This window comes from Harmonia axyridis, chromosome 1, assembly GCF_914767665.1.
Source record: "Harmonia axyridis chromosome 1, icHarAxyr1.1, whole genome shotgun sequence".
Taxonomy (NCBI): Eukaryota; Metazoa; Arthropoda; class Insecta; order Coleoptera; family Coccinellidae; genus Harmonia; species Harmonia axyridis.
Genome location: NC_059501.1, coordinates 44,589,311 through 44,616,354, shown reverse-complemented (window position 1 = coordinate 44,616,354; position 27,044 = coordinate 44,589,311). Strand labels below are relative to the sequence as shown.

Here is a 27,044-nt window from a genome sequence, read left to right as displayed (position 1 = left end):
ATCCTACTGATTTAATCATTGCTTTTCATTTTGGTAAAAATTAAATTATTCATTGATTCAGATCCAAAGTTAACATTTGAAAAAATCAAGTCAGTGTAGTTATCGAACCCACTAATATGGCTCAATAGTATTGGCCGATACAATTTTAGTACCGATTTCAAATACTCAGTTCCTTTTGACTGAAGTAAAAATTGAACAATGATCTTTGTATCTTGAAATGAGTTTTGCACTTTTCCAGTGTTCAACAATGAGATAATTATTAAATTGACTCAAGAAATTAACAGAGTATGCTATATCAGGACTAGTTAATACTGCTAAAGATGTTAATAAACCTATTAATTTCTTATATGGGTTATCATTAAACTCTCTTTTGTTGAATCAAAATTCAATTTGGTTTTCACATGTTCACAATCAGACATGTTGAATTATTGCAATACATATGTGAAGCATATAATCGATAGCTTTACTACCTTTTCCATAATTTCTAGTAATATTCATCCCTAATCATTTTTCAGCTTCCCCTAATTTCTTTATCATTAAATTTTCACTTAAATTTTCTATCAGAAAATTCATTCAAAATTAACATTAGTTAAAACAAAAAAGTCATCCACGTACAATGCAGTAAGCAAGTTATTTATTGATTTATGTAAATACTATGTGAAATTGTTGATCTTTTGAAATTTATATCTATCAAAATTTTATTTACTATATAGGACATAAATTGCCCTGTTTAATTCACTTCTGAGTAAAACCCAGAGCCACAAGTCTCGTTCTATAACACAGCATCAATACAATCTTCAGATACTAAAAAACTCCTTAGTTCGTCAGGAATTTCCAATAGGTCCTTCAAATTGTTGCAATTATATTGTATTTCTTTACAAAATATGGAATAGAAGAATAATTTGCTGCTCAACTGAAAAATGTATTGATAAACCTTGGACATGAGGGACTTCTTATAACCTGATTTCTCAAAGATGTTACACCTATTATTATTTGAACTGGGGTCGTTTTGCTTCGGTAAGCCTTCCGGGAACTGCGACCATGCAGATCTTTTGTTCACTACCCTACTCATTCATAGAAACCCAGGGAGGTCGTCAACGACGTTAATAAAATTGACAACCTCCCTAGGGGCCTTGGCCATTACCTCTCTGGTATGCAGGACCGGCTTGCCCATGTGAATGGTTCTTAGGCCAGCCAGCTCTGGACACTTGCATATCAAGTGTTCAGCCGTTTCTACTTCCGATCCACAGAGCCTGCAAATCTCGTCTGCTGACTTACCCATACGGTACAAATGATGTTTGTACCGACAGTGCCCCGTCAGCAGTCCCACCATCACCCGAAGCTCCGCTCGTGACAGCTTCAGGAGCTTTCTGGTGTAAGTAGGTGAAATCTTCACGAATTTCTTTGCCTGAGCAAGTCTAGGAGTGTTAGTCCAGTGGATTGTCCTACTGTTCAACTCCCATAGCTGGACCGCAGCTTTGTATTGGTCTTTTCCTATCCCACAGAAAGGCTCAGGTCCAGCAGGTCTTAACCTTGATGCACTTTTTGCAAGCTCATCCGCTCTCTCATTTCCTTCAACCCCACAGTGCCCTGGTACCCATAGTAGAGTCACCTTATTTCCTCTGGCCAGTTGCTTTATGGTGTTACGGCACTCCCAAGACAGCAGAGACCCCTGACAGCACGATTCCAGGGATCTCAGCGTGGTTTGGCTGTCCGTGGTGATGTAGATATGGGCACCTTTGAGGTTCATTTTGAGACACTCCTGGGCGCATACATAAACAGCCATTATCTCGGTCTGTAGAATCGAGGGCTCACTTCCCAGGGCTTTAGAGATCCTCAGTCTAGGTCCATATATCCCAATGCCGGTGCCCTTCTCTGTTTTTGATCCATTTGTAAACCATATGGATGACTTTTTGTCCAGACGATTTATGAAACTTATTGCACTATGACGGTCATTTATAACCGTTTCAAAGGACGTTTCAAAATCGTAGGTGGTTGGCATAATATCTGATGGTTTTGCGAGGAGATTTGAATCTAGTTGATTCAGTATCCTCATATGTCCAACCCAGTTCCCAGGAAGGAGCTTTCCATTATGGGAAATCCTTATTGCTTCGAGCAGGCTACATTTCCTCACATGTAGGTGTAAGGGAGGCAAGTCTAGTATGACCTCCAGCGCTGCCGTGGGAGCTGTGCGCATAGCTCCTGTGACACCAATACACACCAGCCTTTGCATTTTCTGCAACCTGATGCGTGTGGTGACCTCCTCGGTTTTTGTCCACCATGCTAGAGATGCATAGGTGACAATAGGGCGTACCACCGATGTGTATAACCACAGTACCATTTTCGGTTTCACTCCCCATGTCTTTCCAAAGAGTCTTTTGCATGCCCACATAGCCGCCATGGCTCTGGAAAGAGTCTTATCTATATGTTTCCCCCAGTTCAGTTTACTGTCCAGGATAACACCTAGATATTTACACTCACTAGAGAAGTGCAGAGTCTGACCATTTAAGACTAGAGCTCTGAGGTCGAGATTCCTTCTTCTAGTGAACGGGATTATTGATGTTTTCGAGGGGTTGACAGTAAGCCCCTCTTCCCCGCACCAATTTTCAATAGTTTTGAGAGCAAGTTGCATTCGGCTACTTATTCGGCCCCCATGCTTGCCTCTAACCGTCACCACTATGTCGTCGGCGTAAGCCTGGACGTTAAATCCGCCTGTTGTAAGCCTCTCCAAGAGGCCATCCATGACCAAGCTCCACAGCAGGGGTGATAGAACCCCTCTCTGAGGGCATCCCCTGCACGTCAGCACAGTCACTTCGGTTTCTCCCAGATAGGCTGTAACGGTTCGTCCTTTCAACATAGCTGATATCCACTTAACAGTGGAGGGTTCTATCCCTTTCTTTTTGGCTGCATTGCATATGGAGGTATGTAGGGTATTGTCAAAGGCCCCTCCGATATCACCGAACCTTGCAAGCAGAATCTACTTTGCGTTGAGGGTGCCTTCCACCTCTCTAAGAAGATGATGAAGGGCGTCGACAGTAGATCTACCCGCCCTATAAGCAAACTGTTTGCTGTGGAGTTTTAAACTGCCCCTTATGTTTTTGTCAATTATTTTCTCCATGGTCTTCAGGAGAAAGGAGGTGAGGCATATGGGTCGGTAGGATTTAGGCTCTGGGGTGCCTTTTCGACCCTCTTTGGGTATGAATACCACCCTCACCTCCCTCTATGATTGCGGGATATAGCCCCTTGTAAAGCTGGCCTTAAAGAGCTCAGTTATCGGGGCTATAAGCACTTCAACACCTTTCTGAAGCATGGCTGGAAAAATACCATCCATGCCTGCTGATTTGAAGGGCTGAAAGCTCTTTATCGCCCATTCAATTCTTTCTGGTGTGAATAGTCTACCAGCTTTCCCACCTGGTGGGGTTGTATACTTCCCCAGCGGGGGCCCCATCTTCACTGGTAATCTGCCTGGAGCCAGGAAAGTGAGTCTCTAGTAGAGCTCTTAGGCTCTCTTGAGGATCATTCGTAAATTCCCCACATGGCTTCTTTATTTGGCCAATTGGGTTTGAGTGATCCTTAGATAGTACCTTTTGAAGTCTAGCTGCTGGGGCCATTTTATCTATTCCCTCACAGAAGCTTCTCCAGGACTGCCTTTTGGCTTTCCTGACCTTTTTGTTGTAGTTGGTCAGGGCTAGTCTGTGGGCATTCCAGCTGCCTTCTCGCTTAGCCTTATTGAAGGCTTTTCTAGCAGTTTTCTTGAGGTTTTCAAGATGATTGTTCCTCCAGGGGACGTCTCTGGAGATCGTTTTCTTCCTGAGTGGACAACTGTTTTCAAATGCCCTCTTCAGACATGATGTGAAGTGAGCAGAGGCGTTCTCCAGATCCTCATTGGAGCTGATGTTGTATTTCAGGCCTTTCAGATCAGAACTCATGTGGGCTATGTAAATTTCCCAGTCTGTCTTCCTGGGTATCCTGCACTCAACATCAGCTGAAGCAGTTGCTTCAACGTTGAATTCTATTGCGATATGGTCTGACATGGATGGCTCTTCTGAGACCCTCCAGTTCTTGACCATCCCCGCAATAAAAGGTGTCGCCAGTGTAAGGTCAATTACTTCCCTTCTGATCGCATTCATGAAGGTTGGACTATTACCCACATTTACTATCTCTATGTTAATACAAAATAGAAAGTCAATCAAATCCTCATCTCTATGATTTATATCTGTGCTGCCCCATACTTTGTGGTGTGCGTTCGCATCGCAGCCCAGAATCAGTTGTTCTTCTCCATGCGGCACCATTCGATGAGGCGTTGTACTTCCTTCGGTGGTGGGCTGATGGCGTCTCCTGGAAAATATCCTGAGGCGATAACAACCTACCTCTTGATGTTCTCAGTTCGCACCTCAACCAATGCCGCAGCAAGATCCCTTGTCAGGAACTCTGTAAGTGGAAGACAGGTTAGTCCCCTTCTGAGTATTATTAGGGCTCTTGGACTTACTGCCTTATCGCAGTATATCGTCTGATATACTTTGTTTGGTAGGCCTCTTACTTGGCCTCCATTGCTCCAGGGCTCTTGTATCAGCCCTATGTCAACATGCCTTCTAGATGTTCTCCAGCACAAGGCACTAGAGGCTGCCTTCGAGTGCTGGAGATTTATCTGAAGGCATGTCAGACATCTGCTCCTTATGAGGTTGGATATCCGCTAGGCTTTTCGGAAGGGACCACCGGTTTTTCTCCGTCGAACCCCCCTTATCACGCCCTTGCGGATAAGCCCTCCCCCCAGAGCTGGTGGTCGGTTTTATGGCCTCTTCATTTCCTGGAGGTTCCACCACCTTCTTCTTTTCCTCCCCTTTGGGCCTTTTCGACGCCGGACCAGAGGTTGGGGCCTGAGATGCTCCTCTCCTCTCGGCCATTGTCTTTGGTCGAAGATTTGTTTGGCCGAAAAAGTAGTTTATCCGCCAATTCTTCGCTCTAAGTCTCCCGACCGATGTTCTATCAGCCGAGATGACAATCTCGAGCATGGGTCCTGATGGTCCTCTTCGAAGGACTCTCCAGCTGTGTTACACCTAGATATGATATTACGGTGCAACATCAGATATGGGTATCCGAAAGGTAGATCTATTATTCATTCTGCCTCTTTTCAGTTTGTTTATTACAGCTATACTGAATATTCCAAAAACAAAATCTCACTGTAGGTCTTTGCATAGATCTTATCGAACGATTATGTAAATTCAATATTTGTCAAAACTGAAAATAAACATTGAATGCAATTTCTTTATTTCAGGTAGTATTTCTATTAATGATTGATTCAATTGAATAAATGTAACTTCATTTCAGGGCTCACAAGTAAATATCCAATGGAATGATAGCCCTAAAAATATATCTATTATTCATTTTGAATTGACTTGCAAGAATATCAATATTTTCATCGGCAAGACATAAAATGACAACTTTTCTTTCAAAGTTGAAATTCAGAGAAAAATATGCTGATAATTGTCTATTGTAACTATTAAATAAACAAAAAAAAGGACTATAAAAAGGATTACAACTTAACTAACAAACATAAACTTTTTTTGTCAATTTTTCCCACCCAATCATCAATTAAATTTGGACTTATGCATCATACATGTCTCTATAAAGAAGAAATGTGCTAATTTAAAATCTTAATGTTGGGATTATATTATTATTCAATATTTTCTAAAAATTTTTTACTCACCTATAAGCATGAATAACTTTCTTGAAAGACTGACACTCACATTTTGATTATTCATTTCTCCCAAATTCTTCAAAGAAAGAAATTGCCATTTCTGGAAAAATGAGATCTGAGAATTTGGTTGATATCGGTTATTTTTTATTCATTATTAAAGAATAGAATATATGATTTATATTTCAACAAAATTTTAAGACATGCGTCTGACTGACAATTATGATCATAGAGAAATCTTTGTTTATGGTTATGATCAGCGTTGCCAGGTCGACAAGCCTAAAATATCGTACCGCGTGTTTAAAATTATCGTATTTTATCGTACATATTATCGTATCCCACAGATTTTTATCGTACACATTCGAAATAAAGGAAATTTTTGCGAGAATATGACAATTTGTGGAAAAGGATGAAAAAACAAGCAATGTATCGAATAAGTAATATATTTCTTATTTAGACGAAACGGTTAATGAATAATTAATTAATTATCAGACAAGATCAGAGAACCTGTATTTTCCTATTCACAGATTGTCGGTATTTTGACTTTATTCAGAATACACCTTATTCTCTTATGGTTGAATTTTACTTCATGAATAGGATAGATAGTAGAGATGCGTACAGATTCGAAAATAAAACAAGAAATTTTTCAAGGAAATCGTGAAAGAATGGATCGAATTTTACTTATAACATCGTGAAAATTATTTCTGTTATTTTTGTTTTTTTTTTCAGAAATTACTCATTTCCATACAAGTTCTTTTCCCAAATAACTTAGAATATTGCAAAAAACATGCAATCGTCGAGAAAGATGTAAAAGAAACCGAATAAAAAATAGCCAAATACAAAATTCTTTGAATATGGGTGTTCGAGGTACTAGATACGTTTCGAAATTGAATCTGAAATACTAATGAAAAATACGTTTTTCGGAAATAATTCAAGGATCCTATTATTTAATGATACCTATAATACATATGCTTAGGGTTGAAGTTTGTAAGTACGATTTCAAGTAACAAATTTATTTTGATAATTATATTTGACTTCAATGGTCTTTCTGAATTAAAATTAATGAATTCAATTAACATGCATTGTCATGTATTTCTTTTTCATATTAATTCAATTAAATATCTCTAGTGTGCTTTTTTGCAGATACGCCCTTTTCAATTGAAATGGCAGTATATTTTTGATAGTCTTTGTTATGTGCTTTCAACAATTGAACATTTGCTCCCATATCCACATATTATAAAATAATATGAATCTAAATACTTGAATTGATTGGAAATACGAAGAAATATCTTCGTAAAAATTCTCTATAAAATAAGGGTCATCAAAAAAACGATTTTGTTGTGTGAAATGAATATATTAAAATCTGAAATATTCAGCCACTCAAATATGTCAATGAGATACCCTTCGGATATTCCATGATTCTTTGTATTTATTTTCAGCCGACAGCCAGCAAAGAAGTTTTACGATTTTATTATGTTTAAGTAGGTTCGCTCTTCTAGATCCACGTAGAACGTAGAACCCCAATGAACTATGAATTGATTCATCGGAACATTCTAAAGTCTAGACATTCCCAACCGTCTCGGTTAGGTTTTTTAAAACTACTAAAATCTACCAAATGATTTCTTCCTACTAAAAACTTCATGAAAATGCGAAAAATCTACTGAAAAGAAGATTTCTACTAAATCTGGCGATACTCAGTTTCATTATATTTTTAGTATCTATGGAAATTTCAACTCAAATGATAGGTACACTGAAATTATCGTACAAAACGCTATTATCGTACATGCGGTATCGTACATAGTACCGAGCAGCAAATTATCGTACGAACGGCAACGCTGGTTATGATGAAATCGTTACGCTTACTGACTGCGTTCGGCAAATCCACACTAGGGATGGGCAAAGGTCAGAAAACTATCGATATCTATATATTGTATCGATATTTTCTGACACTATCGAAATGTATCGAAATATGTAAGAGTAAAATATCGATATATATCGCTGTGATATTTTGGTGTGAGAAAATTCTGTTGATTTGAATAAAGTTTTTCTATCATAGAGGATAATAATAAGATTCAGATGACAAGATTCAGTGGAAAACGACATATTTAGTAGTTTGCTTCCATTTTATGGAGTATTTTGTCCTCCTGAACATTCATAGGGACATTGATGTTGACGAGGACGCTGTGGTTTTCAAAGGGTTCAAAGTTTTAAATACCAAATTAGATTTTGTGATGTAGTTGCCAATTGTCTCCTTTTTTTCATATTGAACAATCTAATTTTTTTTTAATTTCTACCTGAATGGTTAAAACCCTGATAAGTAAATAATGGTATTATAATACAACAAATGGTCTTCTTTTGAAGCGATCCACGAATCGATTCAAGTTTTTACTTCTTCATAAGTGACATCGGAGTGTTGGTCAGCCAGGCCGTGTGCTATTAGTTGAAACAAGTGATAGTCCGTGGGAGCAACGTCTGGAGAATACGTCGGGTAGGGTTGTGGGGTAGGAATTCCCATTTTAACGTTTCCAAGTATATCTTGACTACTTTCGCAACATGGTGTCGAGCATTGTCATGCATTAAAATCAATTCATCTTCTCTTTCGTTGTATTGCGACGGTTTGTTTTTCAATGCTCGGTACAAACGCATTAATTGCGTTCGATAACGATCGCCTGTGATTCTTTCAGTCATATTACACTACGCCGAGCTGGTCCCACCAAATACTGAGCATGACCTTAGAACCGTAAATATTCGGTTTGGCCGTCGATGTGGAAGCATGGTCGGGATATCCTCATGATTTTATGCGTTTGGGATTATCGTAATGAATCCATTTTTCGTCTCCAGTCCCAATCCGATGCAGAAACCTCTTCCGTCTTTGTCTTGCAAGCAGCTGTTCACCAGTAAATAAACGCCGTTCAAACACCTCGCGGCTTCAACTCGTACCGCACCCAATTTCCTTGTTTCTGAGTCATTCCCATGACTTTCAGGCGTTTTGAAATGGCTTTTAGTGTCACTCCTATTGATCCTACAATTATTGTTGCGTTTGACATGAGTCTTGATCAATTATTGCCTCCAATTCTGCATCTTCAAAAAACTTCTCTCTTCCACCGCGATGCTGGTCTTCGACATCAAAATCACCATTCTTGAAGCGTTGAAACTACTCTTCTATTTATTTATTAATTTAATCAAACGGAACAAGCCATTTTACAGATGTACCAGAAAATAACTAAACCTAGACATAAGCAATATCGTTCGTACGTTCTTCCACCAATATCGTTCTCACTATAGGTATTTGAAAGCATTCGATGAACCTCAGCCGCGGATTTCTTCATATTTTAGTAGAAAATTGAAACCTCCCGCAAATGACGCGAATTTGGCTCGTAAGCTAACATGGTGAATCGTGAATAACTTTATGATGCTGACACAAATCGACTAACATGTCAATGGCGTTATGTTCACAAATACCTAAACTTATTGTATGACATCTACGATATATTTATTTCTACTACCACTTAACCTTACAGCCATCTATTGCAAAACGGCGGACGCAAAGTTGTACGCCTTATATAAATATTCATATGAATATCTAAATATAAATATTTTTGAGAGGTAAGGCTTGATATCGGTATAATCTGAGATTTGGTCCCATAGATATACTCGAAGCCCATAACGGCGAACCCCCTCAAAATTTAAGGCTAGGACCGCCCTTGATTTGTCGTCATGGAAAGTTAGGAACGGTATGTTCTAGGAAAAAAAAATCATATAGAATTCCACCCTAGAATCAGCATAGTATACCGAGTGATCCGTCGGAAATCAGCTAACGATACAAGGTTTCCGAAAAAAATCTTTTATTTTCTAGACGGATACCCAGTGAAGGATCTACCGGCATAGTGACGGGGTCCAAGGGGCGGAACCCCTTCGGCGAGCAGAGCGAGTACCTATGTCTGAATTCCTTCAGTTGATTTGAAATCGAATTGCTTGAAATAAATAAAAAACCACCACTACATTTACAAAATTTACATATTCGGATTCAGAATCGATTGAACATTCAAAAAATATGGGAAAATATTATTGAGTATCTTTCAAGAAAAAATCTCCTGTTTCTCAGAAAACCGGAACTTAAAATGAAGAAACATTTAGTGAAAAATTGTATCTAGATCTTATTTTGAAAAACTTTCAGAATTTTTTTTTAAAGAACGGTTTTCCTCAATAATTTTCCATGCCTTGGTTTTGAAGTTAACATTTTTTTAAACTGATATAAAAACCCTTAACTTAACTTAACACTTTATTTACAATATTTACATATTCGGATTCAGAATCGATTGAACATTCAAAAAATATTGGAAAATATTATTGAGTATCTTTTGTAAGAAAAAATTTCCTGTTTCTCAGAAAACCGGAAGTTCAAATGAAGAAACAAACATTCAGTGAGAAATTGTCTCTAGACCTCATTTTGAAAAACTTTCAGAATTTTTTTTTGAAAACGGTTTTTCCTCAATAATTTTCCATGCCTTGGTTCTATAGTTTTTTCAATAACATATCTGGATAGCCCGTGAAAAATACTATCATTGTGATGCGTCACTTTTCAATATTGCTAAATGAATAAGCCACAAAATCCAGTGACCCGCTTCAGTTAGCATTAAATTAAGAACGAATTTTATACAAATGTTTCAGACATTCCTTATTATACTATAGAATGAAAAATAAGGTTGTACTCATGGATTGTTAAGAATATATTTAAAATCAACTCGACATGTTTCGCCTCATCGGCATCCTCAGGAGTTATAGAAGATACAATTTCATGAAATAATTACAAACATTTTAAACATTATCTAACTTACTTGTCAAAGGTTATTTCTGTTTTTCAATCATTAATAGAAGGATATACACATTTAATAATATCTAATATGCAGTTTTTAATTTTAAAATTATATTATGATATTATACTGTTGCCCATTATCGCCAATTATCACTCTTGGTAAGCCAAATATCAAAAACACATTCTCCTCTAGAACATTGCAAATTATTGCCGAGGTAGCTTTTGTCATAGGGATCTGAGACAGAATTTGCTTGAAATAATCTGTAACAACAAAGATGTAAGAGTTACCTTTCTCAGATTTTGGAAGCGGTCCTATTAAATCAGAACTTATAATTTCCCAAGGCCTAGGAGCCTCAGGGTAATGAGATGCCATCAAACTCGCTAGTTTTTTGGATCAGTCTTTATATCCGTTATAGAGATTCTAATGAATAGTAGATTTTTTTTTATGGACGTTATATTATCGGATGCTAAAAACTATGAATTCAACAATGTATAACACACTACAATGATATCAAGTCTAGCTACGCAAATTTGAACTTTTTTTTGTTTGGGTAGTAAGCTGGTGCTAGAATTGTCAAATAACGTGTTACTTCGTTCAATTGTTATGTGGAACTATCACACAATTTTTGTAAAAACCTATATCCTGTTTGGATAGTAATGTCCTATTAATTGATCTTACTGATACCAACACTCTACATAGCGTACAACTGGCAATGTATGTAGAAATTTTTCTACATGAGTTGAAAAACTCAAGTGATGGTCTCACATACCAATTGCCTGGCCTCACATACCAATTGCCGAGGCCTGGCAGATGTCTGTAAGATGTATGTTGAAAAAAATATACGAGGTTGAATCAAATATAAACGAGACTTAATTTTTTTTTAATTTTTTTTTATTTTAAATTCAAAAAAGAATATAGTTTATTTTTCTACATAATCTCCTGATTTGGAAACACATTTTTCCCAGCGGATAGGCAGCTTTCCAATTCCTTCCACGTAGAAAGATGCAGGCCGTGTCTGCAGCCAATTGCGCACGTAGGTTTTAACCTCAGCATCACTATCAAATCTTTGGCCTCCCAAAGCTTCCTTGAGAGGGCCAAACACATGAAAGTCACAGGGTGACAGGTCTAGACTGTAAGGAGAGTGTACCATTATTTCCCACCCCAGTTGCTTCAATTTTTCCCTAGTCAAGGGGTCTGTATGGGGGCGAGCATTGTCATGGAAAAGAACCTATTCTCTGATCGCTAGGTCTCGTCTTTTGCTGCGATATGCAAGTCGGGCCTCACTCAAAACGTCACAGTAGAAGGCCGCATTAATTGTCCTGCGCTCGTGCAAAAAATCGAGATACGGCAATCCACGCTGGTCAAAAAAAAAACGGTAGCCAAAACCTTGCTTGCCGACAAACGTGACTTGGCTTTCACTGGTCCAGGTTCTCCTTGTTTTCTCCTCTCCATACTCGCTTGTTTAGACTCTGGGGTGTAGTGGTGCACCCATGTTTCATCACAGGTGATGATGTGAGTGAGAAATTGATCTCTTTGTTCCTGAAATCGTGTAAGAAGACGCCAATACACCTGAAGAACTTGACTACAACACTGCGCAATTGACGGAGGTACCTCTTCCTCCGACATCGTCACGGTGGACAATGAGTAGGTCGAGGAGTTAAGCCCACGTGCTTACCCTACTCCTGACAAACCTACCCAACAACAAACAAAGCAGGAACGTTCTTCCTTCTTCTATCGTGCCTGAATGGCGAAAAGTCTCGTTTATATTTGATTTAATATTAGTAAAAAAGTTATTGATCTGTGAAATTTCACCCAAAAGGTGAACTCTATGTATCTCAAACGAAGGCACTCAGGCGATTGAAACCTCTTGATACGAGTCCTCCATGATGTCCTTAATTCATGACATTCGTTCTTCCCGGGACACCCTGTATATGCTTTTCCAATTCATATAGGATAAAAATCTAGTAACAATCTGAAATCGTCATTTCAATGAAATAAAATAATTGATGAATGATATATTTTTCAGTTCTGGGAAGTTATTTCTGATGAACATGGAATTGATCCAACTGGAACCTATCATGGGGATTCCGACTTACAACTCGAACGCATAAACGTTTACTACAACGAAGCCACCGGAGGAAAATACGTCCCCAGAGCCGTACTTGTTGATTTGGAACCAGGCACCATGGATTCTGTTAGGTCGGGTCCTTTCGGTCAAATATTCCGACCAGATAACTTTGTTTTTGGACAAAGTGGAGCTGGAAACAACTGGGCAAAAGGACATTATACAGAAGGAGCAGAGTTGGTTGATTCAGTTCTGGATGTTGTTCGAAAAGAAGCAGAAGGCTGTGATTGTATGCAAGGGTTTCAATTGACCCATTCTCTGGGAGGAGGTACAGGGTCTGGTCTAGGTACTCTACTTATTTCTAAGATTCGTGAAGAATATCCTGATAGGATTATGAATACTTTCTCTGTAGTACCTTCACCTAAAGTATCAGATACTGTTGTTGAGCCATATAATGCTACACTTTCCGTTCATCAACTAGTGGAAAATACTGACGAAACGTACTGTATCGATAATGAAGCTCTATATGATATTTGCTTCAGAACTCTCAAGTTAACTACCCCTACTTATGGTGATTTGAATCATCTAGTCTCTGCTACAATGTCTGGTGTGACCACTTGCTTGCGTTTTCCTGGGCAACTCAATTCAGATTTGCGTAAATTGGCTGTTAATATGGTCCCTTTTCCTCGTCTGCACTTTTTTATGCCTGGATTTGCTCCACTAACTTCACGTGGCAGTCAACAATACAGGGCACTTACAGTTCCAGAACTGGTACTTCAAATGTTTGATGCCAAAAATATGATGGCTGCTTGTGATCCTCGGCATGGAAGATATTTAACCGTGGCGGCTATTTTTAGAGGACGAATGTCAATGAAAGAAGTCGATGAACAGATGTTGAATATTCAAAACAAAAATAGTAGTTACTTCGTCGAATGGATTCCTAATAATGTCAAAACGGCAGTATGTGACATTCCGCCTAGAGGTTTGAAAATGTCTTCCACTTTCATTGGAAATTCTACTTGTATTCAAGAATTATTCAAAAGAATTTCCGAACAATTTACTGCTATGTTCAGAAGGAAAGCTTTTTTACATTGGTATACTGGAGAAGGAATGGATGAAATGGAATTTACAGAAGCTGAAAGCAACATGAATGATTTAGTATCAGAGTATCAGCAATACCAAGAAGCCACAGCTGAAGAAGAAGGTGAATTTGATGAGGAGGAAGAAGCAGATGAGGGTGAATGAATGACAAGTGAAGTTTAGAAAAATTTTAAATTTTTTTGCAAAATACCCAGTATTTGTTCGGTTGTGTGATTTTAAAACGTGAATTTTCTCTTCATTGGCAATATTTGGCAATAAAAATGATTTTATTTATACATTTGAAAAAGCACGTTTGGCCTTTCTAATATATTGTTCATTTTATTGTATATTGAAATGTGAATAAACATTTGGTTTTTAATAACTGTAATTGAACAATACTACGGAATTCTCAAACGTAACTATATACGTAGATACTGAATGAACCGATTTACTGCTCGTTGAGTATCTAACTTGATTTTATTGAAATATAATCCAATAGAATTTGAGCGTAAAATTGATAGGTGGTAAATCAAACCTCTTATCAGACGAAAGACAATTAGTATAAGTGCTACAGTTAAATTACAGTACAGAAAGTACATATACTATTAGGAAAAATATAAAATAAATCAAGAAACAACAGCACAGGTAAAATTTTTTACAAGGGTAAGTAACACTTCACTCAATAAATACCGGACCCCTAATAGCAAATACTTTTTTTCTCAAAATTAAAAATGACTTTATTCGTCAACTAAGTGACTTTCAAGAATGACGCCTGTACTTCGAAGCTCTCCTAACTTTTCAATACCTTTTTCGTAGAAAAATTTATTGACTTTCGAAATAGGCTTCAATCTTAGCAATTATTTCTTCGTTAGCGCCAAATTTGAAATTAGAATACCACCTTTTAACCTTGCTTTGCTCGAACATTTTTCCCATCAAATAGTTTTATCAATACACGAAACTCCATTTCTCAAACAACAACAAATGCGGCATTATTCAACCACAACATCTCATTCCAGATATAACTCTATGTTCAAAAATTTTGACAAGCATGATTTAAAGATAATGAGAAAAAAGTTGAATGGCGGTGCCATATGTGCACCAGGCCTCTTATTTATTGAGTGACGTGTTAGTAGGTATAGATAAGTAGGTAACTATAGTTATATTTTATTCTTCTCACTAAAATATCCAAAAGAATTTAAATTAATGGATTAACAATTTTCGGTACCTATACAAGGTTAGAACTATTTATCTGGACCAACCTGAATTGTTATACTCGGGGGGGAGAAAGATTTTACTGTCTGTCAGGTCGACGGAGCTGACGTACCGGTCTGCCTTTAGAATTTTAAACTTCTGAAATAAGAATTATATTTATGAATTTCAAGTTTCCTAAAATACTTCTGGAAATTTTTTTTGTATTTTGAAAATTTCTGCACCACTTCATCACCGTGATAATCGCCGTTTTGTTTTTGAATAGCTATAAGAGTGTATTTTGACATCTCCAATCTCTTCAGTTCATGAAATTTTCACTCCTGTTGCTCCTGATGAGCAAAGAGAAGAGAGAAAAGAGTTTCTTCAAGTGGAATTTTATATTTGATTCGATCTATGTTAGAAAATTTTCAAAATTCAATTCGAAGAGATCCGTAATAATTGGCGCCCAATGTGGGTCTGAAATGAAATTTTAGCCTTACCAAATTTCCATATGATATTTCAATAAGTTTTGATAATTTTTTTCAGTTATTATTTTTACCTAATTCAAACATAATAAATAGCTCATAAAATGGAATTGAAAACCAAACATCATGAAGAAGGTAAGGCACTCAATGAAAATCAGGAGAGTGAAAAGATGGAGACTTCAAAAAAATATAAACCAATCAAAATTGATATGTTTCTGGCAATGGTCGAAAATTTGATAAGGCAGCATACCAATGAATTAAAACTCGAAATCAAAGAACATTCAAAACAAATCGACAAAAAATAGAAGTAAATGAAATAGTAACGGAGAATAATTTTATTGAAGTTGAAGATGAGTATTATAAAAAATAGAGTTACAACGTAAAAGAAGAATTAATATTGACCTGAAAATTGAAAAAAACAAGAAAAGTTAAAATTTTTTGATAAAACGATGCAGAAATTGAAGGATGAAATGGAGAGTTGTAAAGAAAATATAATGAAAATTGAACAATTTCATACAGAACAGGAATACAAAGATACAAAAGCCAAGTGATTTATTGAATGCAGATTATATACAAGAATTTGGCAGGAATAGTAGAACATTTTATACAGAAGTTTTCGTAAAATCTTCTTCTTGATAGTGCCAATCCGTTATCGGATATTGGAGACCATTCTGCCTTATTTCGTAAAATATTTGTGGGAAAAATTTCAACGGAATAATAATATTGGAGAAAAAAGATGGAGGATGAAGAAATACAAAAGGAGTTTGATGAAAGAAAGAAATGAGTACAAAGCAGAAAGAAGAAAAAAACGGAAAGAAGATAAAATTTGTTTCCATTGCCAACATTTTTTCAAATTTTGTCAAGTGTCAACAAATTTGGGGGATTTTGTTATGGATTTTCACAATCAAAATTTTATAGTCATCAAAGTTTCAGTAGAAATAAAAATAATTCAAATCTCAAATAGATATTATTTCCTTCCATACATTAATAATAAATTTGACACCCCCAGGCCCAGAATGGAATTCACAACTTCTGGTTGAAGATGTCTGCACGGCAAGCTAGTCGAATCCATATATAGCACAATACATAATCCAAGAGAAATTGCCAACATTTTTAACAACAGGTATCATTCACCTAATACCGAAATATTTTCAAAACACTGGATCCATCAAAATACAGACCTATAACATGCCTACCAACAATATACAAAATTATCATATCATGTTTATCATCTCGTATCCACAAACATTTAGAAAAAAATAAAATAATAACTACACAGCAGAAAGGATGTTCGAAGAACGCACAAGGATCGCAAGAACATATGGTAAAAGAGATTCCATCATATGCAACCAAGCCTTCAAGAAACATAGGAACCTTTTCATGACTTATTTCGATTATAAAAATGCTTTCGACTCACTTCCACATGGCTGGCTGACGAAAATTTTGGAAATATACAAGATCGATCCAATTATAACAAATTTTTTAAAGCTTGCAATGGTCAATTGGAAAACGAACATCGAGTTTTCCACGGAAAACTTAAAAATCAGGCTGATTACAATTAAGGAGACTCATTGAGCACTTTATGGTTCAGCTTGCCGCTGAACCCACTCTCTAAACAGCAGAACGCTACTGAAAAGGGTTTCAACATTAGAGGCAATAATAATATTGTAACGAATTCGCAAGCCCTACGCCACTGCCTCTTTCTAGAAGGTACCGGAAGCACCGAGAACTGGATAGAAAGATCAAGACGCTTCTAGAGAGAGATGCGAGCGGTATATAACCAATCGAAGCCGCAGAGCAGGGCAGTGCGATAGAAACAGCGGTCAGTGCCGTACACTCAATTAGATATAAGTTGTAGAAATAAATTAATGTAGTAGTGAAAATAAATTAGTGTAATAGTTGAAATAAATCATCTGTAAATAGTTATTTATAGTTGTGTACCTGAAATAAATTAGTGTTAGCCAGAAGTACCGATGTAATTAACCGAAAAACGTTACAATTGGTGTCAGGTGTGGGGTTCGCGTGTGTTTTCGAACCGAGAGTTAATTAAATCGTGAACATTTCTGTGGACATTATCGTGGACATTTGTTTAGTGGACATTCTCGTCAAAATATCTGTGGACAGTAGTGTGAACATTTTTGTGACCATATTTTTGAATGCCATTTATGAGAATCGCAGTCAAGGATAATGGATCAGACAACCTTGGATTTCTTTAAGCAAGCTTTTGAACAACTGACCAAGGAAGTGCAGGACTATACCACAGAAATAAAGGAAAGTTTCAAATCGTGTAGAAATGAAATAAAGGATAATTGTAGAAGAATGATGGATAACACGAAAAGGTTAGAGAATACTAGGAATGAGGTTGAATCCAAGGAACTGGAGGACCATGAAAGGAACCAGAATAATCAGGAAGTGTCAAAAATGATGGAAGCTATACCAGATAGAAAAAAAGAACGTTTGCAAATGACGGGAGCCAGAAGACTGAAACTAGAAGAATACAGGGCTTTTCAGAAATTCCTGAAGAATGTTTGCAGCGTGGAGATCTGGTTGAATAAAAAGCTTCATATAGCGGCAGATGAGAGCTATAGGGAACCTCATAACCTGGAAAGTGAAATCCAGAAGCATTCTTCATTCGAGGCAGAGGTTATGGACAGCGATGAAAGAGTGCAAAGCGTAATAAACGAGGGAGAACAGTTACTACATTCGAATCACTATGCCAAAGATGAAATAGTCATAAGGCTGGAAGAAATCAAAGAGGATTGGAAGAGACTGTTGGAACTCAAGCAGATCAAACGGGAAAAGCTGAACGAGGCATATCAAGCACTGCTCTTCAGGAGGTCCGTCGAAGAGTTTGAGGTTTGGCTAGGTGAAGTCGAGATTCAAGTTAGTAACGATTTCGGAAACGACTTGGCTTCAGACAACAACATCCTAAGATGCCACCCCGCTCTGGAAAATGACTACCAACATCGCCTAGAGAAGTACGAGAGCATCAACGAGATAGACGGAGAGGTACAGTGGTTCAGCGACAGGAAATCGCTGGCAGCGTCTTTGGACCTGGATATCAGTCTTACCGTGGTCCAGAGCTTACAGAAAAAGTATCGGACGCTGGAGGTCGAGCTGAACTCGAGGGAACACATCGTAAAGAGTTTGATGGATAGGGCGGTCAACATGATGAGATCCGGTCATGAGTTCTCCAATGATATCAGTGTGAAGGTGAAGGAATTGGAGAATCGATTTGTGATGGTAAAGGATATGGCCAGTCTGAAGATGTTGAGGTTGCAAGATGCCCTGGAATCGGAAAAGTTTTACGAGGAGAGTTCAGAAGCTGAGGCCTGGATTGATGACAAGTTGTCGGCGTTGGCAACAAGTGAGGTTGGTAGAGATGAGATTTCCATTCAGATGTTGCAGGGAGAGCTGAGTATAATAACTGCTGAAGTTGAAGCTTACCAGGAAACGATCGATAAATTATCTCAGAGGTGTAGCAATCTTGTGAAAAGAGAGCACTACGATGCAGATAACATCAAGAAAAGAGAGGAAGAAATAGTGCAAGAGTACAAGAAGTTACGTCAGCTAGTGGCTCAGAGTGAAGTATCCCTCTCTGAAGCCTTCCAGTATTTCGGATTCCTCCAAGAGTGCACCAAGCTCCAAGAATGGATCAAGGACCAGATGACCAATTCCAAAATTGAAAAGCATGGAGTTGATGTCGAGCATGCGGAACTTCTAATTCATGCCTTCGACACTTTTTACGCTAGTTTAATGAATAGCGAGGCAAGGCTCCAATCATGTTTAATCAGTGGAAATGCTCTGATAGAAGCTAAATGCAGATATAGCGCCAAGATCCAGGAGAAGATGATTGGGGTCCAGACTCAATGGAAGGATCTCTTGGAGCTGGTAAACGGTCTGAATGAACTCTTGGTCGGAGCAAAACAGGTGCATATGTTCGATAGAAGAGCTGAAGAAATAATCTCTTGGATAAGCGAGAAAGAGGTTGACTTGTGCTACGATACCATTAGCCAAGACCCGGAAAGTAACCAAGATTTGCTCAGAAAACCTCAGACTTTCGAAGACGAGTTGGAAGTGATCGAGGACAAGGCGAACTTTAGAGAGCAAGAAGCCAAGAAACTTGTCGAGGAATTCCCAGAAACCAATGAGCACATTGACAGCAAGAGGGAAGATACGCTGGAAGCTTACAAATATCTTGTTGTGTGCGCAGAGAGGAAGAAATATAACTTGCAGCAATTGGAACCATCCCGAGGTTATTTTAACCAAGAAATTGCCGAGAAGTTAAAAATCCTGAAGCTTGGATTAGGGACTTGGAAGAAGCGAAAGGATATCTGCGATCAGAACCTGGACGTTCAGTTATTCAAGAAGGAGGTGTCCGTATTCGTGAATTGGCTGATAACGAGGGACGACGCTCTCAAGGAAGAGAAACTGGAAGATCTGATCGGGAGGTATTGCGACTTTGAGGAGAGGTTCAAAGTTCAAGAGAAGACTGTTAGGTGCTATTTCTGTGAACAAGGAAATTGCAGAAACGGAGAATCCTGTAGATTTAGCCACTGCGCCGGATATGTTCAGGGACTGAACATCCTAGGAAGGGGGCAGTGTAACGAATTCGCAAGCCCTACGCCACTGCCTCTTTCTAGAAGGTACCGGAAGCACCGAGAACTGGATAGAAAGATCAAGACGCTTCTAGAGAGAGATGCGAGCGGTATATAACCAATCGAAGCCGCAGAGCAGGGCAGTGCGATAGAAACAGCGGTCAGTGCCGTACACTCAATTAGATATAAGTTGTAGAAATAAATTAATGTAGTAGTGAAAATAAATTAGTGTAATAGTTGAAATAAATCATCTGTAAATAGTTATTTATAGTTGTGTACCTGAAATAAATTAGTGTTAGCCAGAAGTACCGATTTAATTAGCCGAAAAACGTTACAATATTACCACCCTCAACTCAATATTTGCGGGCGGCCCGCATACTTGTTTTGTTTTTGATAATGACTTATCAGACCATCGTGCAATCTTACTCGAGCCTACAGGTGACACTCAGAATAAAAAGTGGTCAATAAATGAAGTTAGAAGATTGTTTTCCGAATCCAATATAAGTAGTTTTCGGGAGGCATTGCAGAAGGAAAATTGGACTGGGGTCTATCATGTTGATTGTTTTGAGGAGGCATTTAACGAATTTTATGATATCTTACTTTATAATTTTGACTTGTGTTTTCCAATGCAGAAATACTACGTTGAACAAAACGACAAAGGATGGATGAATTCAGACATCAAAGAATCTAGCGCCCTATTAAAGCGGTTGTTCGATTTGAAGAAGGTTGATGTTTCTTTGGCGGATGTTTATAAAAAGGCAAAAAAAGATCATGTGAAATCACTCAAGAATTCCAAAAGAAGATACTACCAGAATAGAATCGCAAATGCTGAAAATAATTCTAAAGCCCTATGGAATGTTGTATCCGAGATAACGAATGAAAGAAATGAACAAAAAAATATAACTATTACTAGAGAAGGTGAGTTGATTGATCAGCCTCAGGCTGTCGTTGATAATTTCAGTTCCTATTTTATAGAAAGTTCAAAACTTCTTGTGTCACATATTGACGCCTCCGATGACTCAGTTGTGGTGCCTATAAATGATTTCAACTGTCACTCTATGTTTCTGCAACCTTTTAGCGAAACTGAACTTTATAATACACTAATAACAAAAATTAAGAGTAGAAAATCTTCAGGTATGGATGAAATACCGGCTTTTGTAATAAAAAATATTCTAGACATAATCATAAAACCAGTAACTTACCTCGTAAATATGTCATTCGAATGTGGTGTTTTTCCTTCAAAATTGAAGTTGGGAAAAGTTACACCTATTCAAAAAATAAAAGAATGAACACAATTGAGAATTTCTGACCTGTCACCGTACCACAAACTTTGTTAAAGATTTTTGAATATGCTTTTTTGGAACGAATGTTAGACTTCATAAACAAACATCATATTATAAATTCCACACAACATGGTTTTCGCAGTGGTAAGTCCACTCAGTCGGCTTTATTGCATTTTTATAATACACTTGTCGATTTTCTCAATAATGGCGAGTGCCCTGCTGCAATTTTATGTGACTTAAACAGGGCTTTCGACTGTGTGAACCATCAGAAATTATTGAATATTTTAGAATCTTACGGTTTCAGAGGGCGGCCTTATAACTGGTTGAGGACTTTTCTTGAAAATCGAAGCCAGTATGTTGTTTTGAGGTTTAAGGTTGATGGTTTGATATCACTGGTGACGTCGAAGAAGGAATCGGTGTGTATGGGTGTGCCTCAGGGGTCCATATTGGGGCCGATTCTCTTTTTGTTATATATAAATAGATTTGGAGCCAGTATAGTCTCCACGATTTTGTTGCGTATGCGGACGATATATTCTTTTTAAAGTCTTCGACAAATGCGTTGTTCTTAAGAGAAGAAGTCGAGAAATTGTTGTACGCCGCTTGCAGGTTTTTCAGCAACCACGATCTATATTTAAATGCTAAGAAGACCCAAGTCATTCGTTTTCATAACTATAAACAACAGTCTGTTGAGTTACTACTTGATCTCGGTGATACACTCCTGTCCAATATGAATACGGTCAAATTTCTTGGTGTTGAATTTGATGAACACGTCAACTGGGTGTCGCACTGTGAGGGTCTGGCTTCGAAGTTGCACTCTTACTATTACATGTTTAGAAACTTAAGGGCGGTGCTGGATGTTGACCAGCTTGTGAGTATCTATTATGCACAAGTGGAATCTCGTCTTCGATATGGAATCTGCTTGTGGGGCATCTCAACCAAATCAAAGGATGTATTTGTTGCACAGAAAGCAATTTTGAGGTGCATTTTTAACATCCCTAGAAGAGAAACCTGCACACTGGCTTTTAGGTCCGGCAATATTTTGACGCTTGCCAGTTTATATATTTTTGAAATTTCGTGTTATATTTATAGCAACATAAGCTCTTTCAAACGTAACGAAGAGATTCATAACATGAATACACGCCGAAAAGGATTGATTCACAGGCAGGTTGCAAAATACAGGATTGCTCAGAGTGCACCTAACTATCTAGGACCACGTATTTTCAATCATTTATCGGAAAATATTAGGTCCAGTTCAACACTTAAGATGTTTAGGACGCGTCTCAAAGCATTTTTGATGCGGAATACTTTTCATACTGTGCAAGATTTTTGTAACTGTCCTGTACATTAATATGAGTTTTATATATGTTTATATAATTGTTTTTGATTTCTATGTTGAAGTTTGTTGATATTTCTATATTTTAAAATTTTTGACGTTTCCGATACAATGTAATAATTGTCTTATGGAAATAAAGATTTGATTGATTGATTGATTGAATCATTTGCTGTACATGGATGATTTGAAACTAAACTCAGACAATTAGAACCACCTAGAAATAATGGTTAAACTAGTGGAGAAGAGAGTCGAAAGATGTAGGTATGGAATTCGGATTGGACAAGTGTTGTATGCCACATAGTGAAATAACGTCTGAGGCAGGGGTCTAACGGACATCGTGGATCTTGCTAATGGGCAGATAGAAAGCCTACGGGAATACAGAGATCGGGCAACAAGTACATCAGAGGTCTACAAAATACTGTGTGGAGCAGACGAATCAACACCTTTACAACTTCACAAGGAGCAATTTTCATACAACCATCAGACAAGCCAAGAAAAACTAAAAAGATGGAGAGAGAAGCCCCTGCATGGAAGACATTTCAACGAGGTGAACCAGGATTAAAGCGACATTGAAGCGCGAAGAATTGGCAACCATATTGAAACTAATTCATTCTGACAAAGTGCCATACTACAAGTACCAATCGGAGACCAGATATACTACGAGTAGATAAACATAAAAATACAGCAATACTCATCGACGTAGCAATACCAATTCCCCAGTCGTTTGGTACAGCTCCTCCCATATTACGAATTGGTAGACTAAAAACGAATTGAGGTAATATAATATATAATTTAAGTTAAATTCAGCTAATAGCTTACCTGTACATATAGCTGATAACTATTTCTATAAAACCACTTATGTGCATTCAAATTATCTTAGAAGTGTCCATGATTTTCCACAATGAAGATTGCAGTTATAAAAATAAACTTCGATAATGATTGCGATACTTGTAGTAAAAATTTTCCAAGTCAACTAGTCGATTTGTTTGAATTGGTTTTGATATATTTTCTTCACCAACTGTATCTATTATGAAAAATCAATTCCTCAATAATGGTCCCAGCTAAAATTGCTAACGCTATTTGTTCTTTCATTTTCGATTTTGAACTTTTACCAAATGAATTATTTCATTTATCAGAATACAAAATAAAGGTGACAAAATATAAATATGTCAAATTTAAAGATCTGTCACTTTACTGACTTTCGTTAAAAGCACCTTGCAATAGTTCACATTTAACGTCCACGATAGAGGATCCTTTATTACAGGATCCTTTAATAAAAGATCGCTTATTTGTGCGTTGCAATAACTCTCTAATATCAAATGGACAGGCCCTTGGAGAGAAATTCAGGATACGCTAAAACGGACCAAATATTTGGACCCGAAGCTCATGAGTTACGGGTACTCCCAAAGATCCTAAATGAAAAGTAACTGTCATGCGCGAGAACGCCGAGAATTCCCTTCAAATACGATTTTGACGTTGATGTTATTTTGTTCCAAACAACAACAAAATTTACGTTTTCTGTTGTTTCCCATTTTAATTGCAGAGTGGAATGAAACGGTATATATGTAGAATTTTCCAAAATTCGTCTTTAATTGAGCTTTCTTTGTAGATGAAATTTGGTATTATTATATCAACAGCTACAAAAATATACAAAATCTTCTGCAGACCAATTTTTGAATATAAACACACTATACAGAACTGAACTAGTGCCAATAAGGAAAAGACTGCAAAAATTTCCAAGGAAAGTCTTCTAAAGGCTACACAACATAGAACTAATGTGACCATTGATGCGAATATGATAGAAGTTGTTTATTATCATTATATTCATTTGTAGGTTGATCAATTAATGTGATTTGATAATATGAAAGAGAATTTTGTATGATGAGATTGAATTGAAAGTGCCCTTTTGTTACTATGAATAAGTATTCAAATTAAAGCTTCTTAATTATTTTATGCGAATTAAGAAATTTATTGTTGGTAATAATGGAAAGAATTTCAAGAAATTACATTAAAACATCTAGAAATGGATTTTTAAAAGTACTACTAGCTTGTTTCATATTAGGATTAGTTTGACATTTCACCTTGATAATAATTTCAAAATTTAAATCAATGTGTTATGTGAAGGATCAGGGCAAGAAAAAGATTATTTCAGATTGTAGCATCCCTTATATTATTATAGATAGATTATTCAGAAACCACTCATGAATCTCAAAAAAGATTTCTCTTGGGTTTTCAATACAGAATAGGGTAATATCATTCAGTGAGTCTGTTTACACCACACTGCTTGGGAAGCAGGGGGGTCGCAACGTGAAGGGGCAAGAGCGGGTGGGCGTCGACTATCGAGGTAAAAATATCGAGAACGTATTAGGCCCTTAGCCCAGATTGAATGAATTTGTAACGCATTGGGATGATCTCGTTTCTTTCTCGAGTTCTACAAGTGCGTGTCGGAATATGCAGACGGCATTTTTGACATTTTGATGAAATGAAATGATTGTCAAATGGTCACCTATGATTATGGTTGTAAAGACGGATTCTTTATAATAAGAGCAGAGTTGAGAAATATGAACTCTTTTTTAGGTTTTGAAAAAGACTCTCTACTTTCCATAATTAACTTGATATCGAATTGAGAATCCAAATATGCTTTGATATACCATTATCCTCATTTTTTGAATTGTTGAAAACCCTTATGAATTAAATGGAATAAAAAAGTTTTGATTAAACCCCTCAAGAATTCAGCCCTATATAATTGGAATGTTTCCTCATCCATGTCTGGTTTTTCACAATTTTCTCAATAATTATTATCTGGCCCTGCAGAGCCCCTTCTTCTTTTCCTCTTTGGAGACATTCTACTTCGTTCCATTCTCTTCACCGTTTGTCCTGGACTACGACCTATCATATATTTGTGTATAGCGTATTGTGTTTTTTCTAATTCTTTGCAACAACTGCTGATAACAACGACTTTGGTAGCATCTTCTCAAAGCCTAATTAATTATTTTACCTCCTACTCTTTGATCATAGCATTGAATTGTTCCACAATGTTCGTTGTTACATTTTCTATGAGACTTCTGGCATGTAGTGCTAAATATCTCACCGCCTGCATAATTTTCTCCTCTATATCAAACTGTCACAAATCTTGCATATAGCTGTCTTAATCGGCTACTTTTTTCTCACAAAACTACAATTCTTATGTTCACCAAATATATGACTGACGCTATCAATAAGGCCGGCCATCCACGTACAGTTGAAACTGTCAGTTTCGACTGAACAGTTAAAACTGTCAGTCGAAACTCTACGTGAGTGGGTATTTCAGTCTCAGTTCAACTCGAATTTTTCAACTGAACAGTTCAACTGAGAGAAATGAAATTGTTCATATTTTTAACTGAAAGGTTTAACTGAACTGACAGTGTGTGGGGGTTCAACTGTGGAGTTCTCAGTTGATTTCGTGTCGAGCAAGGGTGCGCATCACAATGTCGCGTAAACATAACCAGGTTATAGTCGATTTTATCGAACTATATAGGTCGGCTTGAGGAGATATTCTTGTAGAAAATTTCAGGCACTCATACGAGCGTCCTGTGGCTAAAAATCTCAGAGTAGCAGCTAATCTTTTATGTGGAGATATTGCAGTTCTCATGACCAAATAATAGTAATTTTTGGTACACTGTTTCAGTCATGCGCAAATAATTGAGAAAATCTAATGGATCTTCTCCTAATTCTCTCAATAAATTTATGTGTGAAGATAAATTTCTTTTTTGTAGCCACTGCTTGCACCACTGTTTATACTTTCTCTTCTTTATTCTTGGTAAAATTGCAAAAATTAAACCGAGGACCGCCAGATCGTCGGACCTTCTCGAATCCATCATGGAACAAACTGAAGCTTTGAACTGCACATGTGTGCACATCTCAGTTCACAGTTGAAACTGACAGTTTTAACTGTTCAGTCGAAACTGACAGTTTCAACTGTACGTGGATGGCCGGCCTTAGATCCATCTTCAAAAAATTGATTTTCTCTTCATACGTTTCTTCCTTTTCTATATTGTACAGATTTTAATATACCCGATCTGCATCGTAAAATATTTTTGCTGATCACATTCTTCAACGGCCCTAGAACAATACGTGCTTTCGAGAGTTCTCATTATTTATTACAGTAGTTCCTCAGTAAATGATTGGTACGTTCTATTTTCTGAACTGTATAATGTTTATAAGGTCTACTATCAAGAATTTTTTTGTAACAACTACTGTCCCAATTGGCAATCATTTTGCTGTATCAAGTTGTACATAGGTAAACTGGAACAAAATCCTTCAGCTTCCATGGCTGTCGAAGATAATTTCCAATTTTTATAGCATGTATTTGGTATTTCATTTCTAGTTTCAGCTCTTTGACATATTATGCAATACTTATTTTTCACACCCAAGTATAAAATTTTTCCAGTTTGCATCACAACAATTGTAGCAACTCCGGATAGTAAATTATAATTTCCCCAGTTTCGATATGATCGTTTA

General features: G+C 37.2%; 2 protein-coding genes across 3 annotated transcripts in view; both read left to right on the top strand.

Annotated features, from left to right (window-relative positions):
- Positions 1-14,036, top strand: part of LOC123671212 (tubulin beta chain) — a 71,492-nt gene extending 57,456 nt beyond the window's left edge. For both annotated transcript variants that reach the window (XM_045604937.1, XM_045604938.1), the window contains exon 2: positions 12,539-14,036. In XM_045604937.1, coding sequence (XP_045460893.1) covers positions 12,539-13,822 — 1,284 coding nt within the window. In that variant the 3' untranslated portion in view covers positions 13,823-14,036. The remainder of the gene's footprint in view (positions 1-12,538) is intronic.
- A 2,964-nt stretch (positions 14,037-17,000) lies between these two features.
- LOC123671211 (spectrin alpha chain, non-erythrocytic 1-like) lies at positions 17,001-23,425 on the top strand. The gene is made up of 2 exons (XM_045604936.1): positions 17,001-20,846; positions 20,904-23,425. Exon 1 carries the CDS (start codon positions 17,518-17,520, stop codon positions 20,044-20,046), a length of 2,529 nt encoding a protein of 842 aa, XP_045460892.1. The 5' UTR covers positions 17,001-17,517; the 3' UTR covers positions 20,047-20,846; positions 20,904-23,425.
- The last annotated feature ends 3,619 nt before the right edge of the window (positions 23,426-27,044 follow it).